At 39.0% G+C, this 17,758-nt stretch overlaps 1 protein-coding gene across 33 annotated transcripts in view; it reads left to right on the top strand.

The window, feature by feature from the left end:
* LRRFIP1 (LRR binding FLII interacting protein 1) overlaps positions 1-17,636 on the top strand; it is a 108,443-nt gene extending 90,807 nt beyond the window's left edge. For 23 of the 33 annotated variants that reach the window (XM_071811306.1, XM_071811303.1, XM_071811301.1 and 20 more), the window contains 6 exons: positions 72-242; positions 1,169-1,261; positions 1,743-1,835; positions 3,012-3,104; positions 3,550-3,691; positions 5,292-8,748. In XM_071811306.1, the coding sequence (XP_071667407.1) occupies positions 72-242; positions 1,169-1,261; positions 1,743-1,835; positions 3,012-3,104; positions 3,550-3,691; positions 5,292-7,390 (2,691 nt within the window). In that variant the 3' untranslated portion in view covers positions 7,391-8,748. Of the gene's footprint in view, positions 1-71; positions 243-1,168; positions 1,262-1,742; positions 1,836-3,011; positions 3,105-3,549; positions 3,692-5,291; positions 8,749-10,952; positions 11,000-11,905; positions 12,024-12,440; positions 12,521-13,162; positions 13,268-14,707 lie in introns of those variants that run through there. The other 10 variants (XM_071811314.1, XM_071811313.1, XM_065841055.2 and 7 more) reach the window with 4 other exon arrangements.
* The last annotated feature ends 122 nt before the right edge of the window (positions 17,637-17,758 follow it).

Raw genomic sequence — 17,758 nt, 5'->3', positions numbered from 1 at the left:
CTTATTGAAGGTCTTGGTTGGCAAAGTGTCTTTTACAACTGACTCTGACTGTGGTTGCTTATTCTTTGCAGGACTCTCTAGCCGAAGTTGAAGAGAAATACAAAAAGGCTATGGTGTCAAATGCTCAACTAGACAATGAAAAAACAAATTTCATGTACCAAGTAGATACCCTGAAGGATGCGCTCTTAGAGTTAGAAGAACAGCTGGCAGAATCCAGGCGGCAATATGAAGAAAAAAGTAAAGTACGTATACAGCTATAGCATGTTATTTAACAGGGAGAGACTGGGGGGGGAAACACAGAGACCAAATATGCAAATTTTGGGAGGAGGCAACCAAATTACTATTCAAGATTCTAAATAAGCTATTGTTCTACTTACTGTTAAAGCATATGGAATAGCAGCATATTATATGGTTGTGATACAAATGGGAATCTTCTCTAAGTTCCTGTCTTACAAAGCAATTTCTGAAGTGTAGAAATGGCTTATATACTAAGGCTATACTGATATGACCACATCCTTTTATATTAAGTCTTTAAAGTATATTCAGAAGGTTTGTTTATGTGATTTCTGGAGTATTTTTACACATAAAGCTCTCTTCAGAAGGCCCATTGGGGAGTTGTGCAGTTTATATACTTAAAGAAGCTACTTGGTTGAGAGTTAAGTTTCAAAAAAGTTCAGTGTCTGACATGTAGTGAGTTGGTGTTCAACAGTAAAGCTTGTATTAGCTTTTCAGAACTGGCTTCTTAGCCTGGGGCATTTCATATAGTGTACTTCAAAAGCACATAGTTCCTGGAATATACAGTGTGGTTTTTGTTTTTTAAGTCCACAATGTCTAGATAAGTTTTAGTACATGGCTATGTGGAAAGAGTGAGTTAAATTCCCATCCGTTTATCTGCAAAATCTGTAGGACTTGAGTGTAAAAGCCAGCTTGCTGTTCAGCCTATGAAGCTGGCTAAATTATGTCTGTCACTTCCATATTTGATGAAAAAACAAGATATTTCTTGGAAAAACAAGATAAAAATTGTATTTTGGGGGACTGTGATTAGAGGAATATTCAAGAATTACATTGCAGTAAGCATTTTCTTTGTGGTTGGGCATATTTTCTTTTTCTTTCATGGAATGCTATTTTTTTATCAATAAGAATGTAATTAATATTTCATTATTCACAGGAATTTGAGAGGGAGAAGCATGCTCATAGCATATTGCAGTTTCAGTTCAAGGAAATCAAGGAGGCTTTGAAGCAAAGAGAAGAAATGCTTGCAGTAAGTAACTTTTTTTAATGGCTTCTTTGATTGGTATGCTCCCAGTTAGCTGTAGGAGTGTAGAAGGTGAGGTATAGAGAATTTTATTCCCTACTCAAGTTTCTCATGTGAAGACATACTAGTGTTTCAGGCCAAACAGGTTCAGAGCTGACTAATATAGTCCTTTCATAAGTATTATCTGAAGTTGGACTTCTGTTTTTTGCCTTGTGCATAATGTGAAATAAGCTGTGTTTCGAACAGCTGTTTGTGGAGATGCAGAGGAAACTGATGGAACTGTCCAACTTGTTTTAAGTCATCTTGTGGATAGTTAAGATTATCTTCAGGAGTGTAGGTTTCGTTGAGATGTCAGGAACTCTGAAACTGCATGGAGATACTCTTTAGAACCCAATTTTTTTTCATTCTGTGGCACCACTGCAATCTTAACCTTCTTTGTTAACCTGTTACCTGCTTTCTGTCTCCTTGTTTTGCTCCTGTCTCTCAGGAAATCCAGCAGCTGCAACAGAAACAGCAGAGCTATGTCAGGGAAATCTCTGATCTTCAGGAGACAATAGAGTGGAAAGACAAAAAAATAGGGGTAGGACTGTCAACTCCTGGAATGTGTTCAGAGTGGCACTGTTGTTTCCCAGCTGATCCTGCTTTTGCAAACCCTCATGAACAAAATACTCCCTAGCGACTTTGCTTCGTGTGGCTGTTTTACTATATTAGCAGTAAACTAGCAAATAATAGTATTTGCCAGTATAATAAAATCCAAGAAAAACTCAGCAGCTGGTCTGATTTCAAAGCCTAGGATAATTTATTTGCTGTGGTGCATCATTTGTATTTGCCATACTGAGAAAGGAAGGGCTATTTATAATGCAGTTCCATCAACACTGAATTTTTGCTTATTCACATTTGATCTGCAGACTGAGCAGAAACTGGAGTGTAATGCAGAAGCAAGAGCTATTTATGGGTTATTGGGATGAAAGTCTCCCTTGCTTCTAATGCCTTCCCACCACCCCTATCAAAGCCAAATGGAAACCCACTCTTTAAGAAAAGCATAGCTTGCTTTTCTAACAATGAGCCCTGAAAGATTTGCTGAATATAGGAGGAGAAAGAAATATGGCAACTTGCCCATGCTTGACATGTCCAATGATTTGTAGCGATTTGAAACTCAAAATTTTCTGATTTATGTTACTGTTCTGTTTATGTTTTTTTTATAGAAATATTGGGGCAGGTTCAGTAGCACAATATGCATTTGCACCTGGTACATCCCCGTCTAAAGATGACTTACTGTCTGCTTTCAAATTAAGTGAAATGTGCTGCACTCATTATGGTAATTCATGGAATAGAAAGACTATTAAAATCTGCTGGGCCTGCTTTCCTGTTGTTCAGTGAACACGTGGGAATTGGCCTGTGTCTTCAGTGTGCACTTTGAAGTAATATGGAGCTGAATTAACTTGTTTAGCAGAAAGAAGGAAAAGTGGATCCTCATTTTAAGGATTCCTGGAGAAGCACTGGGCTCTGAATGCCCTTAGTAGGAATTCCAGGTTATTGAATAAGCTGTGCATTTCTTGGATTTGAAGTTTATCTGTGTGTATGTAAACTTGGTCCTTTGATCTGTAAACTTTACCTTTTTCGTACATGCCACTTCCATGAATCTCTGAATGTCTTAAATCTACTCATTCTTGTTTACACTTGCTTTTCATGGTCTTTACTTGTCTTCCTTCCTTTCTTCATGTCTCCTCGCCCTCTGTCTGTGTTGGGAACTCAGGCATTAGAGAGGCAGAAAGATTTCTTTGATTCCATAAGGAGTGAGCGGGATGACCTTAGAGATGAAGTGGTTGTGCTGAAGGAGCAACTGAAGGTATGCAAGAGGAATAAAAGAAACTTGTATTCAACTGCTGACCTTTTCCTCCTGTACACTTTTGCAGAAAAAATTTAATGTAGCTCAGCAGCAAGAACTCTATTCTCATGTTGCCTCAAAGGTGCCATTTCAGGAATTTTCTACTTAAAATCCTTCCCCCTGATATTTACCATGAGCCTTTAATATAGATGATAGTATTAAGTGGTTGCTTTTGTAGGAGATGCTTTTCTGAGGAACGTTTTATGCAGCAGATCTATGTTAAAACCAAACAAAAACCAATATCAACTGAGAACTGTAATATTCTGTGCTCATTTCTGACTTCTAGCAATGTTTAATGGAACAATTGAAGCAATTGTTTATTGAGAATATCCAGGACAAGAACACCTGAACAATCCTCCCATTTCTGAGCAGCAGGCTCTAAAGCATTGCTTTTGCTTCTCTACAGAAACATGGAATAATCCCAGACTCCGATGTAGCCACCAATGGGGAGACGTCAGACATTGTTGATAATGAAGGACACTTGGATTCTTCTACAACTGTTCCAGGCACAACTCAGGCATTAAAGACAGGAGGGGACGGGTCGCTTGGTAAGTGCCGTATATCCTTTCATATCTTTCTGTCTGTCCATTCATCCATCTTTGCTTGGAGTTGGGGCATTTGTTAGTGGGATGATTAACACATCACGCAGCATGCTACTTGTCAAATCACTTCAAATGCATTTTTCTGCTTAATACTTATTATCACTTCAAGTGTGTTGTGCAGTTTCCTGCAAAGGCAGATTGCATTTCCCATTCAGGGTGACAGAGGCCGAGAATACAAATATTACATTACAGATAAGTAGCAATAATTCAGATTACTATTTAAACTCTGATTTTGAAAATTGTCCCAGAATAATCCTACTGTTGTTCAATATTTTTCAGCACATATCCTAAAGAGTCAGAAAAAAAGCATTTTAGTTTCCTGTAAAGAACTTCAATGTTGGTTCATTTATACACTTGGGAACTGTAAGTGTCTGCTGAACAACAGTGCTGGGCACTGTGGAATCACCCTAATGTACAAACTAATTTTCTTGGTATCTAGTACTATTGAGTACTATTCTAACACTTCAACATTTTTACTTGTTGTAACAGGATTATTGCTGTTAAATTCAAAGAATATAACTCTGAGGTGCATAGTGTTGAGGAGAAATCTGGTTGGCAAAAACATCCTTCTTACAGAGTTGTTTGTGATGAATGGCCACTCAGAGAACTTGTATACTAGTGGAAGGAAAGGAAATAATACTTTTTCTTCTGCTTTTGTTCTAAATGAACATATTAATAAATAGCAACAGGCAGCCAACTGTTTCAAGTGCAAGTTATCTTGCTTTTAGCTGTTGGCTGCTTTTTTCCTCACTCAGTTTTTGTGTGGAAATAATCTGGAACACCAAAACCAAGGTAAGGGTGTATTTTAAAATTTAATATGTTTTCTGTCTTTCCTTATTCTGTTGTTTTTGGAAACAGGTACAACATAGACCCAAAAGTTAACTGTTGAAACCGCAAACACTGTTGTTCTAATACCTTTCTAATACCTTCATCCCTTTGAGTGGATGAAGTGGCTTTAAGAGGCACAGAGAACCTAAGCTTTGGTCTGTGTTGGTAACGTTAAACAGCTGAAGCATTTGCTTGCCTATCAATTTTGCATTCAGTGTTTGTCATACACAGTGATGATACCTGTTTCTTTTGCTTAGGAGTAAATTATTACTGAATAATCCTTGATTACTTCCTTATGGCATCAGACACACACTCTTGCATGCATAGTGCTGTTAGGGTTTAAGCTGCAGATAATATTGCTGAGAAAAAACAATCTTTACTGTTAGTGCTACATCTGCAAGTATTACTGTTAAATTGCACTGCTTGAAACAGTTGTCCTCGTCTACAAAAGCTGTAAGTCACACAGCCAAGAGCATAAATCTTCTCCTTTACAAGAACACAACCCAGCACCAGAGATTTCTTGCTTTGAGAGGGTGGTGGTGATTTTCAGTGATCAAAAACCCCCAGCCCTTACTAATTCAATTGCTGCTTTGCCTCACGTAATTGGCAAAAGCTGATCTTTCATTAACCTGTTCTTCAATTCATTCTCTTTCGGGTTTTAAGCGGGGAGGTAAGTGCTATGGGTGTGGTCCCTTCAACTTTCTCAATGGTCTTTTAGGCAAAGCCAATGAAGTGGACATGAAAAATGAGTTTTTGGAGGATGTGGGGAAAAAAGAAATCTTGCAGAATACTGAGCATGAGGAACACAAAGAGGAGCAGGAAGTACAGACAATGCATGCTGATGAAAATGCTCAGGCAGAAAAAATGGTTGAAGAATGTGATGCCCTGTCAACGGTGATGTTACCAGGTAGTAAGTTTACAGAACAACTTCAAAGCCTTACAGAACATGTATCAGGGAGTGCATCTTCGAACGGTGATAGTGACACAGATGATTTGAGAAAGGAGACCGAGTCCACAGGCACAGCAGCCCAACAGCCTGTTAGTACAGAGGCGAAACACCATGCCTTAGATGCACGGACAAATCAGGACTTGGAGGTGGGCTCTCTGCAAGGTCATCAGGTTTTTGAGACTCCTCAGGAGATGCCTAACATCGTCAGTACAGAGCATGAACTGGACAAAGCTGCACCTGAACAGGAAGAACAAGAGCATCTTAAAACTAGCCATGGCCTGAGTGAAAATGAAATGGATCAGGAAGCTGATGTTACCAGTGAGAGCTGCGAGTTGGTTTCTAACCAGGCAGGGCTAGCAGAGGTTACAGTAGGAGGCTTGCTTAGTGAAGAGGTAAATGAGGAGAGTCACGCTGAGCGACTCCAGGACTCAGAAGAAGGTCCTGAAAGCAAAGTTCCAAATGTCTTGGAGGAAAGGCTTGTTGAAAGCAAAGACTGCGCTGATGGAAGAACAGATAAAATAGGAGGTGATAGAGCTGACAAAGCAGATGAGGTTGGGAGTGCAGTTCAGGGTCAAACGAGTGAAATGGAGTCTGTGGGTTTGAAGGGAACGGAGTCATGTGAAAGTGATGTCCCAGCAAATAAAAGTGAGAAGGAAGACAGTGGAGATCAGGCCCACATCCAAGCAGTTTCTTCAGAGGGTAGTCCTTCTGCATCATCAGAGGAAAAAAATATGCAAGATAAAAGTGAACTTGAAAATGCTGTGGCTAAGAAGGATGGACAGAAGGAAGTAGTAATGGAAGAGCTGGAGATGTGTTCAGATTCTGCAGAAACGGGTGAGCAAGATAAGGCATTTGTGGAGGCTATAGGCTGTTCTGCTGAGGGAAAAAGAAACATACTGGAGCAGGCAGAGCCAGACACAGACGTTGTGAAAGAGGTAAGGAGTCAAGAAGCCAGTTTAGACCCAAGTCTTTTAGATGACAAAATTAAAGATTCAGAATTGGAAAGAGGGGATGAGTCTGGGAAAGAAAAGGAAAGTAGGACAGAACAGGTAGAAGATTTACAGCCAAATGTAGACGATCAAACAGTTCAGTGTAGTGAAGAAACAACAGGTGATACAGTGGAAGAGAAAAGTATTTCTTTAGAAGGTGAAGTGCAGAATGTAGTTAAACAAGAGGAAGGTGAATCTAAAGAGAAATCAGCTGTAGATGTTAGTGTAACTACTGAAAACAAAGTTGACAAAGAGACACTGAAAGAAAATGAGCAAGAGTTTGAGCTTGCAGACCACCATGGTGGTGGATTTGCTTCTAAGGAAGGTGCAGATAATTCCCTGGCACAGAAAGCTGAGCAGGATGAAAATGCTAGTGAGCAAGTTACACTGGAGGGTCAAGAAGATGAAAGACAGGAAGATGATGGTGATGCGTTTGATTTTGATGAAGAGTCAAAACAGATACTAGAAACTGAGGGAAAATGTGATGGAGAGAAAGCTGATACACAGAAAGAAGAGGGTGATAGAAACAGTGCTGTGGGAAAAACTGCCCAAATGGACAAAGCTGGAGAAAGAACAGACAACATAGAAACCGAAGCTGCCTTGACTGCAGATGACAGCTTTCAGCATAGAAAAGGAGATGAGCCCGAAGAAACAGGGCACTTGCAAGGGGAAGCATCATGGAAAACTGATGAGAAGACTGATGTGATAGAAGATGAAATCAAAGCATCAGATTCTAATAAAGTGGAAAAAATAGAAGATGATGACGTTTCAGAACAGGATTTGGAAATTGCTAGCAATAACAGAGATGAAAGCAAGGAGGATTCACAAGGTGGCAGAAGGGGTAAGGGTAGATCCAGAGATGACTGTACAATATCCTAAGTTGAAAATCTGAAGACTACATGGGTTACATGCCGTTTGATCAGTCCCAGTACAGAAGCATGCACTTTGCACAATACATCAGACCCCAGGAATGCTCCAAAGGTTTTTTCTTTATAGGTAACTCTCATAACACAATATTACGTAAATGGTAATGATGCAAGTGTTAAGTTATTCACCGATGTACCCAGCCACGAGAGATCACGTGTGGGTTTTTGCTGTGTCTCAGGTTTAAAGTTTATCACCAAAAGAGCAAGCTTTCACAAATAGACTATCTTGCAATTAAAATACTTCTAGTGTGGAAAACTGCTACTAAGGAATTTCTGTATGAAGTTATTTTTATTTCTAGCCTAGATGATTCATGTCTTGAATGTACTTATCCGCACTGGATCTATGCGCACTTATGCACATACTTATGTGTACTTATATGCATTAGATCTACAGTAAGTACATTAACACATCATGAAGGAACTCAGTAGATCAGCACCACTGATCTAATGTTGGGACTTCTTTCTGAATAATTAAAGCCTAGGAACCAATTTTTTACTTTTTTTTACTATAGAAAAAGAGATACTCTCATTCCACATTGTATTTCTAATACAGTCATATTCCAAAATATAGTTAGATCACTGTGAATCTGCTTAGTCTAAAGGCTTTGGAAGAACAACATACATGTCTTAGTTTGCTGAAAGAAATAGATATCTACTTGTTTACTTCATCTAGGAACTTTGCACCATAACGGGCCTTTTACACCATGTCTCACATGGGTTTATTTTTTCTGAATAAAGTGTCAATACACACTTTAGTGTGTGCCTAGGTTTGTACTGTCTAGCTATGAGTATATAAAATATCTATTTTTCCAAAAAGTTTTTTGTTAAGAATTGCATTTCCTTACTGCATTATTTTTTTGCAAACTATGATTCTGAAGGAATGTGTTTATCTCTGAAAAATTCTTACCTCTTCCTTTCTGGAAAGAAGATAACTTTGCATGTCTTAATTCTTGTTGGATATCAGACCAAAGACAATTGTTGTTCTGTATATGAATCCCTGTGCCTTTTTGAAAAGCTGGATTGCTTTGAATTGCTGGCATAAATTAGACACACTGACTCCATTGGAATATTTTTTTCTTGCATCTTTGCTAGTGCTTGGGAGGAAGAGCATGTTTTGCATACTTAAAAGTTCATTTAAAGTTGTTTTAAACAATGAATATCCGAAGGGAGTGCAAGTTGAGGAGTTGGCGGGGGGTGGCTGTGGAACCGTGCATTTGTGTTGATGTTACAAACAGACTGCAAAATATCAAGATGTATATCAAAATGTACTGAGCTGTATATAATTGAAATAAACATATTTTATACTTTAAATTGCCTGTTCAGAGCACTGTTTATAAACCTGCGTAAATATTTATTTAAATCTCTATAATTTCAAAAACATTTGGTTGTGCTAATCAAAGTCACTTAGCTGTGTGCACGACTAGGTTATTTGCAGGATCAAGGTGGATTATTTGGCCCCTTTGGAATCAGTTAGTTTGGGTTAATTTTGTAGTGGCCTAGAGGCTTCCTTCTGCATTAGTCCTTGTTCTCTTTCCAGTTCTTAGTAACTTCATTTCTTGATCTTTGCTGACCTGTCACTCCCAACCCTGTCTCCAAAGTCTGAATACCTTCTGACCTTTCTTTTGCTGTTTGCACTCCTTGCTTTCTTCCTTGACCTTTATTTTTCTTCTCTTTCTTTCATCTTTTACAGGATTTGTCATAAGCTTCTTTTCCTTCCCATATAGATATGTAAAATTGTTTGATTATTTTGAAGGGGTTTATGCTTGTAAATTTTTGTTACTCTTGATAGTTTACAAAATGTGGGGGTTTGTTTTGTTTTGTTTTATTTTGTTGTGTTTGCTTTTTTCCCGCCACGTGAATGCTCTGGTGTAACAATGTTGAGTGTGTTAGAAATGGCTTAAAAAAAAGAGATAGGACTGGAGGAGGTTCAAAATGAATGCATAGAACTGCTGAACGGGGATGTCACTTTAAGATCTGTATTTGGTTATTGCATCAGAAGCCAAGGTAAAGGTTTTATTCCATGCTCTAAAATGATTGCTGGTATATGGGAACTTGTATACCCAGGAGGGGAATTGCCACATCATTACTAGCTACTGAAAATGTAGATGTCTGCCGTACAGAGGGACTTGTGTTTGAAAATTTACAGTTTTCCCTGTGATTTGATTCAAGATAAATTCTTTATTCCCTTTACTTCGTGTGTTAACAAGAAAAATGGTGGGCCATGAGACTTTGGCCTGTTCAGGATTTTACAATGAACGAGGGCTACAGTGTGGATATCTTTAAAGCTTTTAAGAAATACTTGAGTCTGTCAACAGAATTTACCTGGTAAAAGCCCACCAGCCTTTTATCTGCAAATTGCTGTCCTTTCCTTTACAAACCAAACCAACAAACAAACTAGAAAAACCAACAACTTTTCCTGTGTGACCTTTGGATTTTAACCATTTAGTTAACAGTCCAAACCTTAGATGTGGAGTTGAGCTCTGAACACCCACCAGCTTGGTTCTGCACAGGTGACTGCTTGCTGGCAAGGAAGGCAAGCTAAAGAAAACTGCAAAAAACATACGCATCAATCTTGTGGAGTAAGACTTGCCTGAGGTCAATATATCATCTTCTAATAAGAATATTTGAATGCTATGTTCCAGTGTACTTCTATTGAGGTGTACCTGAACACACTAAGGTTGATTAATGAGGTAATTTTAGTGATAAGAAAATTTGAGAATTAAGACTTGTTGCAATACAGTACCTGCTAAAATGCTTTCACATTTTGCACCCTAAATAGGGAAGAAAAAAAAAGAAAGTGATTTTTTTTTTGTTTGTTTCTAGTTCTATTTTTTTCCAGTTGTCTCACTTTGTAATGTGCACTTTGTTGATGAATGCCACACACATCCATGTGCTGATCTGTAGCACGTCCAAGTTCAAGTGTGACACAACAATTGGTCCAGATTGCCCATCACCTGCTTGATGTCTGACCAGGAGAATTGACTGCGAGGGATTAAAAACAAAAGAAAAGTTTTACCAGACTGCTACATTTGAAACAAAAATAATTTAGTGGTCAAATATTTTTCTGGTCATAATACTGGAGAGAACACAAAATGCCATTGCTCTGCTGTTTAGTAAAATAAGGGAAGATTTAAAGTGCTGAGAATGTGCTTAGCTATGATTACAGGTGTTTACAGTACTTTCATCATGTTTAACTGTAAAGATGTGTGAGATTTTGTGTTGCAGTTGTGTTTGACCCTAGAGTTCTTGCATGCTAACCTAACGTAGAAGATTAGCCTCTTTGCATGCAGCTGGGTGCTGCTACTGCCGTGACAAGCATGTTCTGTGAGAATGACCTAACCTCCCCTGGCTGCAGCCCCTCCCCAGCCCTGGCTGTGGCCTCCTTGCCTGTGGTACGTGCATAACTACCTTCATCAGTAGTTTCACTAACCTTACCGGTTCGCTCTGGTATCAGATGCGCTCTGAAATATGCGGCTCGGTCAAGTGGGCACTGAACTTTGAGTTTTCTCTTTCAGACAGGCTGAAAAAACTCATTGATGAACGTGAATCCTTACTAGACCAGGTAATCACAAGAAAACTGAAATGCTCTGTGTTTCCTGAATCTGTGATAAGAATCGTAGAGATTAAAAAAGAAATGAAAATAGCCCTAACGTAACGTATAGAAGAGCAATGCTGTTGCCTTTCAGAACATGCTGGGTTGCTCTTGCAGCCACTTTGTTCTTCCTCTGAAACATTTCTCCTGCCTGTTAACACAGGATACAGAGGAAGAAAGATGTAACCCAGTGTGCCTGTTCCATGTTGCTCATCAGTGACATTCAGTGTCCTCCATTACCTGAAATTCCTTCTCCAGGGCTATTTCTGAAAAATAGTGCTTCATATTGGCCAAGCCCACGGGAAAACAAATAAATATATCGTCCAGAAATTGCAGAAGCAAATTCTGTCTCCATGAGTAAGCCTTCCCGATTGCTGGGACTGTGGGCAATGGGCCATTTGGAAAGAAGTGATGGGGGAATTACAGTAGATGGGTAAATGGCAAAGTAATTATTGCTGCTACCATGATATTCTATAGCGGATATAAAGCTTATTCAAAAAATGGTAGCTGATCTGTTTCTCTGCAGGGTGCTCTATGCTTTCATGTATGGTTTATCTCCCTGGCCTTGAGACTTCACACAAAGCAAAACTCAGTTTTGGGTTTTTAAGAATGTTCTCTCTGAATGTGCCTACCGAACATGTACGGCTTTTCTAGTAAAACCGTCTTCTTCAACTCATTATGTTTGGTCTTGAACTTATGCATAAGCACTGATACTTAACATATGATGAGTCATTTCTAGGAAATTATTTTGTAATTTTTTTTAAAATTTAGGTTTTAAAAAATTATTTGTTTTATAATACCTCAGTGAATTTGAGTACTGAGCCGCACTTTTCCCTTATTGATTTTAAGAACCAATTGTTCTGTGTCCTTCTTCAGGTTAGAAAATTAAAGGGACAACTGGAAGAAAAACAAAAGAATGGCAAGATTGAAAACACACAGTCTGAAGATGAAGTTCTAGAAAATGGGACAGATATGCACATGATTGACCTCCAAAGTGAGCTATGTTTTCAGTTTAAGAGAAGTTTGTGTCTTGCACGTGAGTGAGAAAAACGTATCTGTACAATAACCACATGGCTCTAACTAAAAATGAGCCTTCGGTTCTAAGGGAGCTTCAAACTGGGAGCCAGCCGTGCATCTCTACTAGAGGTGAGGGAACAATTATCCTTTGCTTGAACAAGATTGCAGTTGGAAATCTCCCTCGTGTTCCCCAGGAGAGCTGGGCTGAGTTCCTGGTTAATTTTGCTTTCATAGTGGTCAGAAGGGAATGAGGTGAGACTGGGACAGCGCCTGTCTGCTGGGCACTGGTTTTGACAGAGAGCACGTGCTACCCTGCCACTGTAGCATGGAAATTTTATGACGGACTTGTTAGACACTTGTTCTGACATGTCTGATAAATCCGCAATTCTTTCAGGAGATGCCAACAGACAGATCAGCGATCTCAAATTTAAACTAGCTAAGTCTGAGCAAGAGATAACAGCATTGGAGCAGAATGTAAGTTTTTTGTTTGTTCTGTTTGTTTATGCATAGTGAGAATGCAAAGGGAAAGTGTGGTTTATTATATGATAAATGAAATAATGATTACTGTGATTTTCCCTTAAAATAAGAAGCAGGAGTGTTGGCACATCAGGGCTACTGGACTTAAGTTGTAAAGACTAAAATGCGTTCATTTATGTATGGGAAAGGGTGAATTTATTATTGATGTTTACTGAGGGAAAAACATTCAAAGGCAAAGGTATATTGAAAGCACTTACTGAACTCTTCAGAATACTTTCTTATGCCTAGCTATTGACAATTTTAAAATGGCTTCTGGCATGTGATGTAGTATATATGGATTTTATAAAAGACTGTTCAGTTTTGACTGCTCTTATCCAGAGTATGTCAGTGATACTCTTGGTAAGATAAATGTAGTCAATAGACTGAATTGTTTGTTACTGGAAGCATATTAAATATAGATATGTATAGAAGGTCTGGAGTAAGTTACCATAGTATATTTTTTTCCTCAAAATATGCCTTTATTTTACTCAAGAAAAATGAGCATCTCTATGGTTATTACTTAACTACTAGTGGAAGAGTAACGCATCAGAGTAACTTCTTGGTACAGCTTTTAATTTTAAAAAATTGCCTTTACTTTAGGTAATACGATTGGAAGGTCAGGTAGCCCGATACAAAACTGCTGCTGAAAATGCTGAAAGAATAGAAGATGAACTGAAAGCAGAGAAGCGCAAACTACAGAGAGAGGTAATTCTGAATACGGACTCTCATGGGCTTGCAGTCAGCCTGCACTGCCTGGGGAAACTGGTTTATCTGGTGCATTTTAGAGGAGGAACTACCCTTCTTGGCAGAGCAAAGAATAAACGTCTGCTTTTTTAATTGCCTTAGTTATTTGTTCTAGATGTTTAACCAAACTTTCAGCACTCAAACTGGAGTGACAGTCTCAACTGTGAACTCCAAGTGACATCTGTTTCTTCCCTAACTGACTTGTAATGCCTTGCTTTGTGCCAGAGTCGGTTCTCTGGAGCAATCGCAAGTTCTTCCTGTAGAACTTGAATGTAGAAACAGCTTTCAGATGTGCAGGTTTGCATGCTGATTTGCAGCTGTGAGTGTTCAACAGCTGTATGGTTTGACATTGATCAAGCTGAAGAGTTCATATTTCTAATTTGCTGTCCTTGTCCTGTGTTGTACTTGAAGGCTCATTACTTTGGGTGTTACAGCTTCTGGGTTTGTAAATACAAATCATTAGTCTTTTTAGAACACATGACTCAAAAATTAGAGTAGAATCCTGGAAATGCTGCTGTAAAGCTAATTTGGGTGCTTCATTATTTAAGTACAGTGAAACTACCAGGAACGACAGCTTAAACTTTCAAGCTTCAGAGTCTAAACCTCAGTGCTAAATGGATGTGAATCATCCTTACTGAGTCTGTTTTTCTTGCTCAGTCAATCTGCTCATGCCTGCTACTATAGTGTGTTCATCCAAATACTCTGTCTGTATTTCTCTATCTTAAAACACTGCATCTTCAAGCTGTCTATAATTTTGACCGTACTTGTCTTACCAAACTTTATGATCTAAGTAGCTGCTACAACCAGCTTAGATATGTTCATCAGCTTCTTTCACACCTCCCTCCTGATGTTTTGTTTTTTTTTTTTTTTCAGTTTGGCTCTTTGCTTTTTCTAAATACCCCTTCTGCTATGCTGCCTATATATATTGCTCTGTGCAGTCCACCCCTCTCTTCCTACCTTCATCTCATGGTGGGTTTTATAGAAAACCAAGGCACTGAACCCACAGCTGTGGCTGCTGTTCTAGGAACCAGAAATGTAAAAGCCAGGCAGCAAGACAGGCAGATGTGACCCAGCAGATATCTCTGAGCATCCGTGCCTGTGAGGTTGAGGCAAAGTCTGAGCCATTTGTTCAACATTCTGTAAATACCTTGGATTCTTGGCACTGTGCTTAGAAAATATCTGTGTGTGTGTGTGGCCTTCAGAGCAACAACACAGGCAGTTACACAATGTTTACGTTTAACTCCACTGCTAGGAATTTTCAACTGCTTTATCTTGTAAGGAAATATCAGCAATAGGGTCAGTTAGTGTTGGTGACTACAAACCTTGCTTTATCTTTGGAAATGGAAAACACTGTGAAAGTTACGGTTTTGTTTTGTTTTTTTCCCTGCTTCCTTCCTTCAGCTTCGTTCAGCGTTGGATAAAACCGAAGAGCTTGAAGTCAGCAATGGTCATCTAGTAAAACGCCTGGAGAAGATGAAAGCCAACCGAAGTGCTTTACTGTCTCAGCAATAACCACCACCTTTCGATGGAAGCTACTACTACTTTGACAGAATCAGAACAATGTTGCAGATGCTTCTGTCTCTTGCTGTCCAGGATGCTTTGTGTCATGCCTTCTGAGAACAGACAACTCCAACATTTGCTACGTGCCACCCAGCCGCGGTTCTCTGCGCAGATTCAAACCTACTGCACTGTATATGTAGGAGTAGCTGATGCAAATGGCTGTGCCTGCGGGGGCCCTTCAACACTGTTCTTTGGGTATGTTTGAAGTACAACAGCCGTCTACCGTATAAGAAGCACATTGGGCATCGCATTAAGTTCTCCATCCAGGAGGCACAGCAGCCATTTATTGCCATTTAAAATGGTATTCAAAGAAAACACTTTAACTGGACTGGAATTTTGTGTCTTGCTGAAAATTTAAAAAGAAAAAAAGCACTGTAAGTTTTGGACTTTCTCATGACAGTATCTGTAACTTACTGACTACGGTAGAGTTATTCATAGTAGGTTTTTCATTTACAAATCACTGTGGAACCACAAGCCATTACAAAGCAAAATTCCTTCAGTGGAAACCATGGAAGAAGATGGTCTCGGAAGCAAAAGTGACCTTAAATGACTTTGCCAATAAAACAAAGGTGTTTGGAGGGATTTTTGCACCAGTTGCATCATAAGACTATTTTATTTCAGGGTAAATAGGCAATAGCTTCATTGAATTTTCAACTTTTATGTGTATTATTTAATCCCTGCTCTTGGAATTGAAGTAAACTACTTTTAAAGGATGTAAAGTTGCATTAATAAACCAGCATAAGGCCGTGTTTAAAGAAATAGTGGGGTTTGCATTTAGATCTCTCACTTTGGTGCATTTGTCAAAGCAAGTGTCATTTGCTTAAACGAAGTACATAATGGGTTTTTTACATCAGAAACTACCTACTGGTCCATGAACTACTAGGAAACTATGCCACTACAGAATACAAGTCTAATATTTTTTAAAAGTAACTGATAAGTAAAGAAGCACTTTAGAAAATATTCCTGCTTATGGTTTTTCTACAAGTACAGAAGCAGCAAATGATTTCCTTCTAAGGTGACTGTGAAGTTTTTCCACTTTTCATGAAAAATAATGTAACCAATGAAAAGTCGCAGGCAGTTTATGATACCCAACTAGCACTACAGCTCTGGTTTATTGGAAATTGTTCTGAATGTACTACTCAAAGCGAGAACAGCAGTTACCTGGAGAATAAAGCTGTCCTTCCCCCTTCAGCCCTGACAGAAAAGCTTGTGAGTAAGGCAGGCAGCCAGGTCCTTAGGAACCTGCTCACGCCATAAAGCGGCATCTCCTGTTCCACACAAACAACCTTCTGTCCATATCGACTGCCTCAATAGATACAGTTCTATCAAGCCAAATCCAGACCCAGGAGACCATTTCTTCTTAACTTGGTCTTCAGATTTTCTGGTCCAGATTTTTCACTAGCCTCTTCCTCACCAATGGGAGGTTAGAGTATGAACCGCTGCTATTTTCAACGTTAAGGGGATCGCTGGTATCTTCTTAAAGCACCTTCATAAATTAAATAAACCAAAAACAGTGTCTGAATGTGTTTCTCTGGTTTGGCTAGAAAATAACACTATTGTCTTCATCTCTTCTGAGCATACCCAGAATTTTAGGAATGAAGTACTGAAATTCCAGGAAAAGGATGAAGAAGGCTTTTGGTTATTTGTGGGTTTTTTTTTTTTTTTTTGTGAAATAAGGTATGTCCTTGTTGATCAAATGTGGTGGAACATGGTGATTAGAGAAATCTTTTAAAATGGAATTTCCACTCCAGCTAGGGCTCGGGGTTCTTTTTGCCTTTTTGATTTTTGAGAGGAACATTCAGGTGCAGAGACAGGTTTTCTTGTGGAATACCTCAAAATAGCTGTGGATACCAATTTACAATTTTCTGTGGTTGACTTGTGTAATTTCTGGTGTACAAAGCCTCTGAGGCCTAAAAACATGACCCGAGGGTTCTTTAGAATGCAAACAAACATGCTAAATACAACATTTTACAAACTGATTAGAAAGTATGTGGTTGCCACGGGTCATTTTTTTATTCGTGGTAGCGGTTAAAACTGCCTCTCCTGGCAAGGTCTAGGAGAAACAACCTCACAACTATGCGTCGGTCCAAAAGGCTAAAAATAATACTTTCCTCATCAAGAAGTGATGTGTTTATTATTTCGAAGTAGATTGCATCTCCCGCCCCATAAGCATTAACCTCATGACAGAAATCGGACGTATATTTCAACCTGGATATGCTCTTAGTAGAAATCTTTGTGTGTGATAAAGTAGCTGAATGTTGAAGCCACGTTTTGCCCCCCGCCCCAAACTTTCAGTGTGACTTAGCTTTAGAACAAGGGAAGAAAAAGTACCGCTTGGTTTACTGCAAAATGTTTTATGTTTTCTTGTGAAGAATGTACAACAGGGCTTGCAATGGTAATAATAGCACTTGCCCCAGTCCTTTTAATTGAGCTCCAAATGGGAGAGCCTCGGTACCCAGCCTGGCGAGGAGCGGCTCCTGGGGGAACCAGGACAGGTATTCCTAGAATTTGTATTTAAAACTGCTATCTTTTGTTTTATTTTTAAATGTTTAAATAATTTTATTGTTTGTTTGCAAACGGAATGTTACCCGAGATGTTTTGTTTGGGTTTTTTTAAAATCTTTAAGGAGATACAAGTGTGGAAAAGGAAATTCATTAGCAGAACTCGCCAATAAAAATGTCACTTGTTTGGGTAGTTTTTATGGAGTGGTCTGTCATGATGATGTTACTGGTAAAAGTTCTCTTGGAAAATACAGACTTTTTGGATGATACTGGTGTAGCAGGCTCATTTTCCTTTTTAATGTATTACTGCAGCCACACAAACGTGAACAGTGCTGGTTGTAAAATGTACGAAGGTGGGGCTCGTGTGAGTAAGGGCACTGGTGTGAGACGT

This window comes from Patagioenas fasciata, chromosome 7 (assembly GCF_037038585.1).
Source record: "Patagioenas fasciata isolate bPatFas1 chromosome 7, bPatFas1.hap1, whole genome shotgun sequence".
Lineage (NCBI taxonomy): Eukaryota > Metazoa > Chordata > Aves > Columbiformes > Columbidae > Patagioenas > Patagioenas fasciata.
Note: the sequence above shows the minus strand (reverse complement) of the source record. Positions and strands in the feature narration are given on the sequence as shown.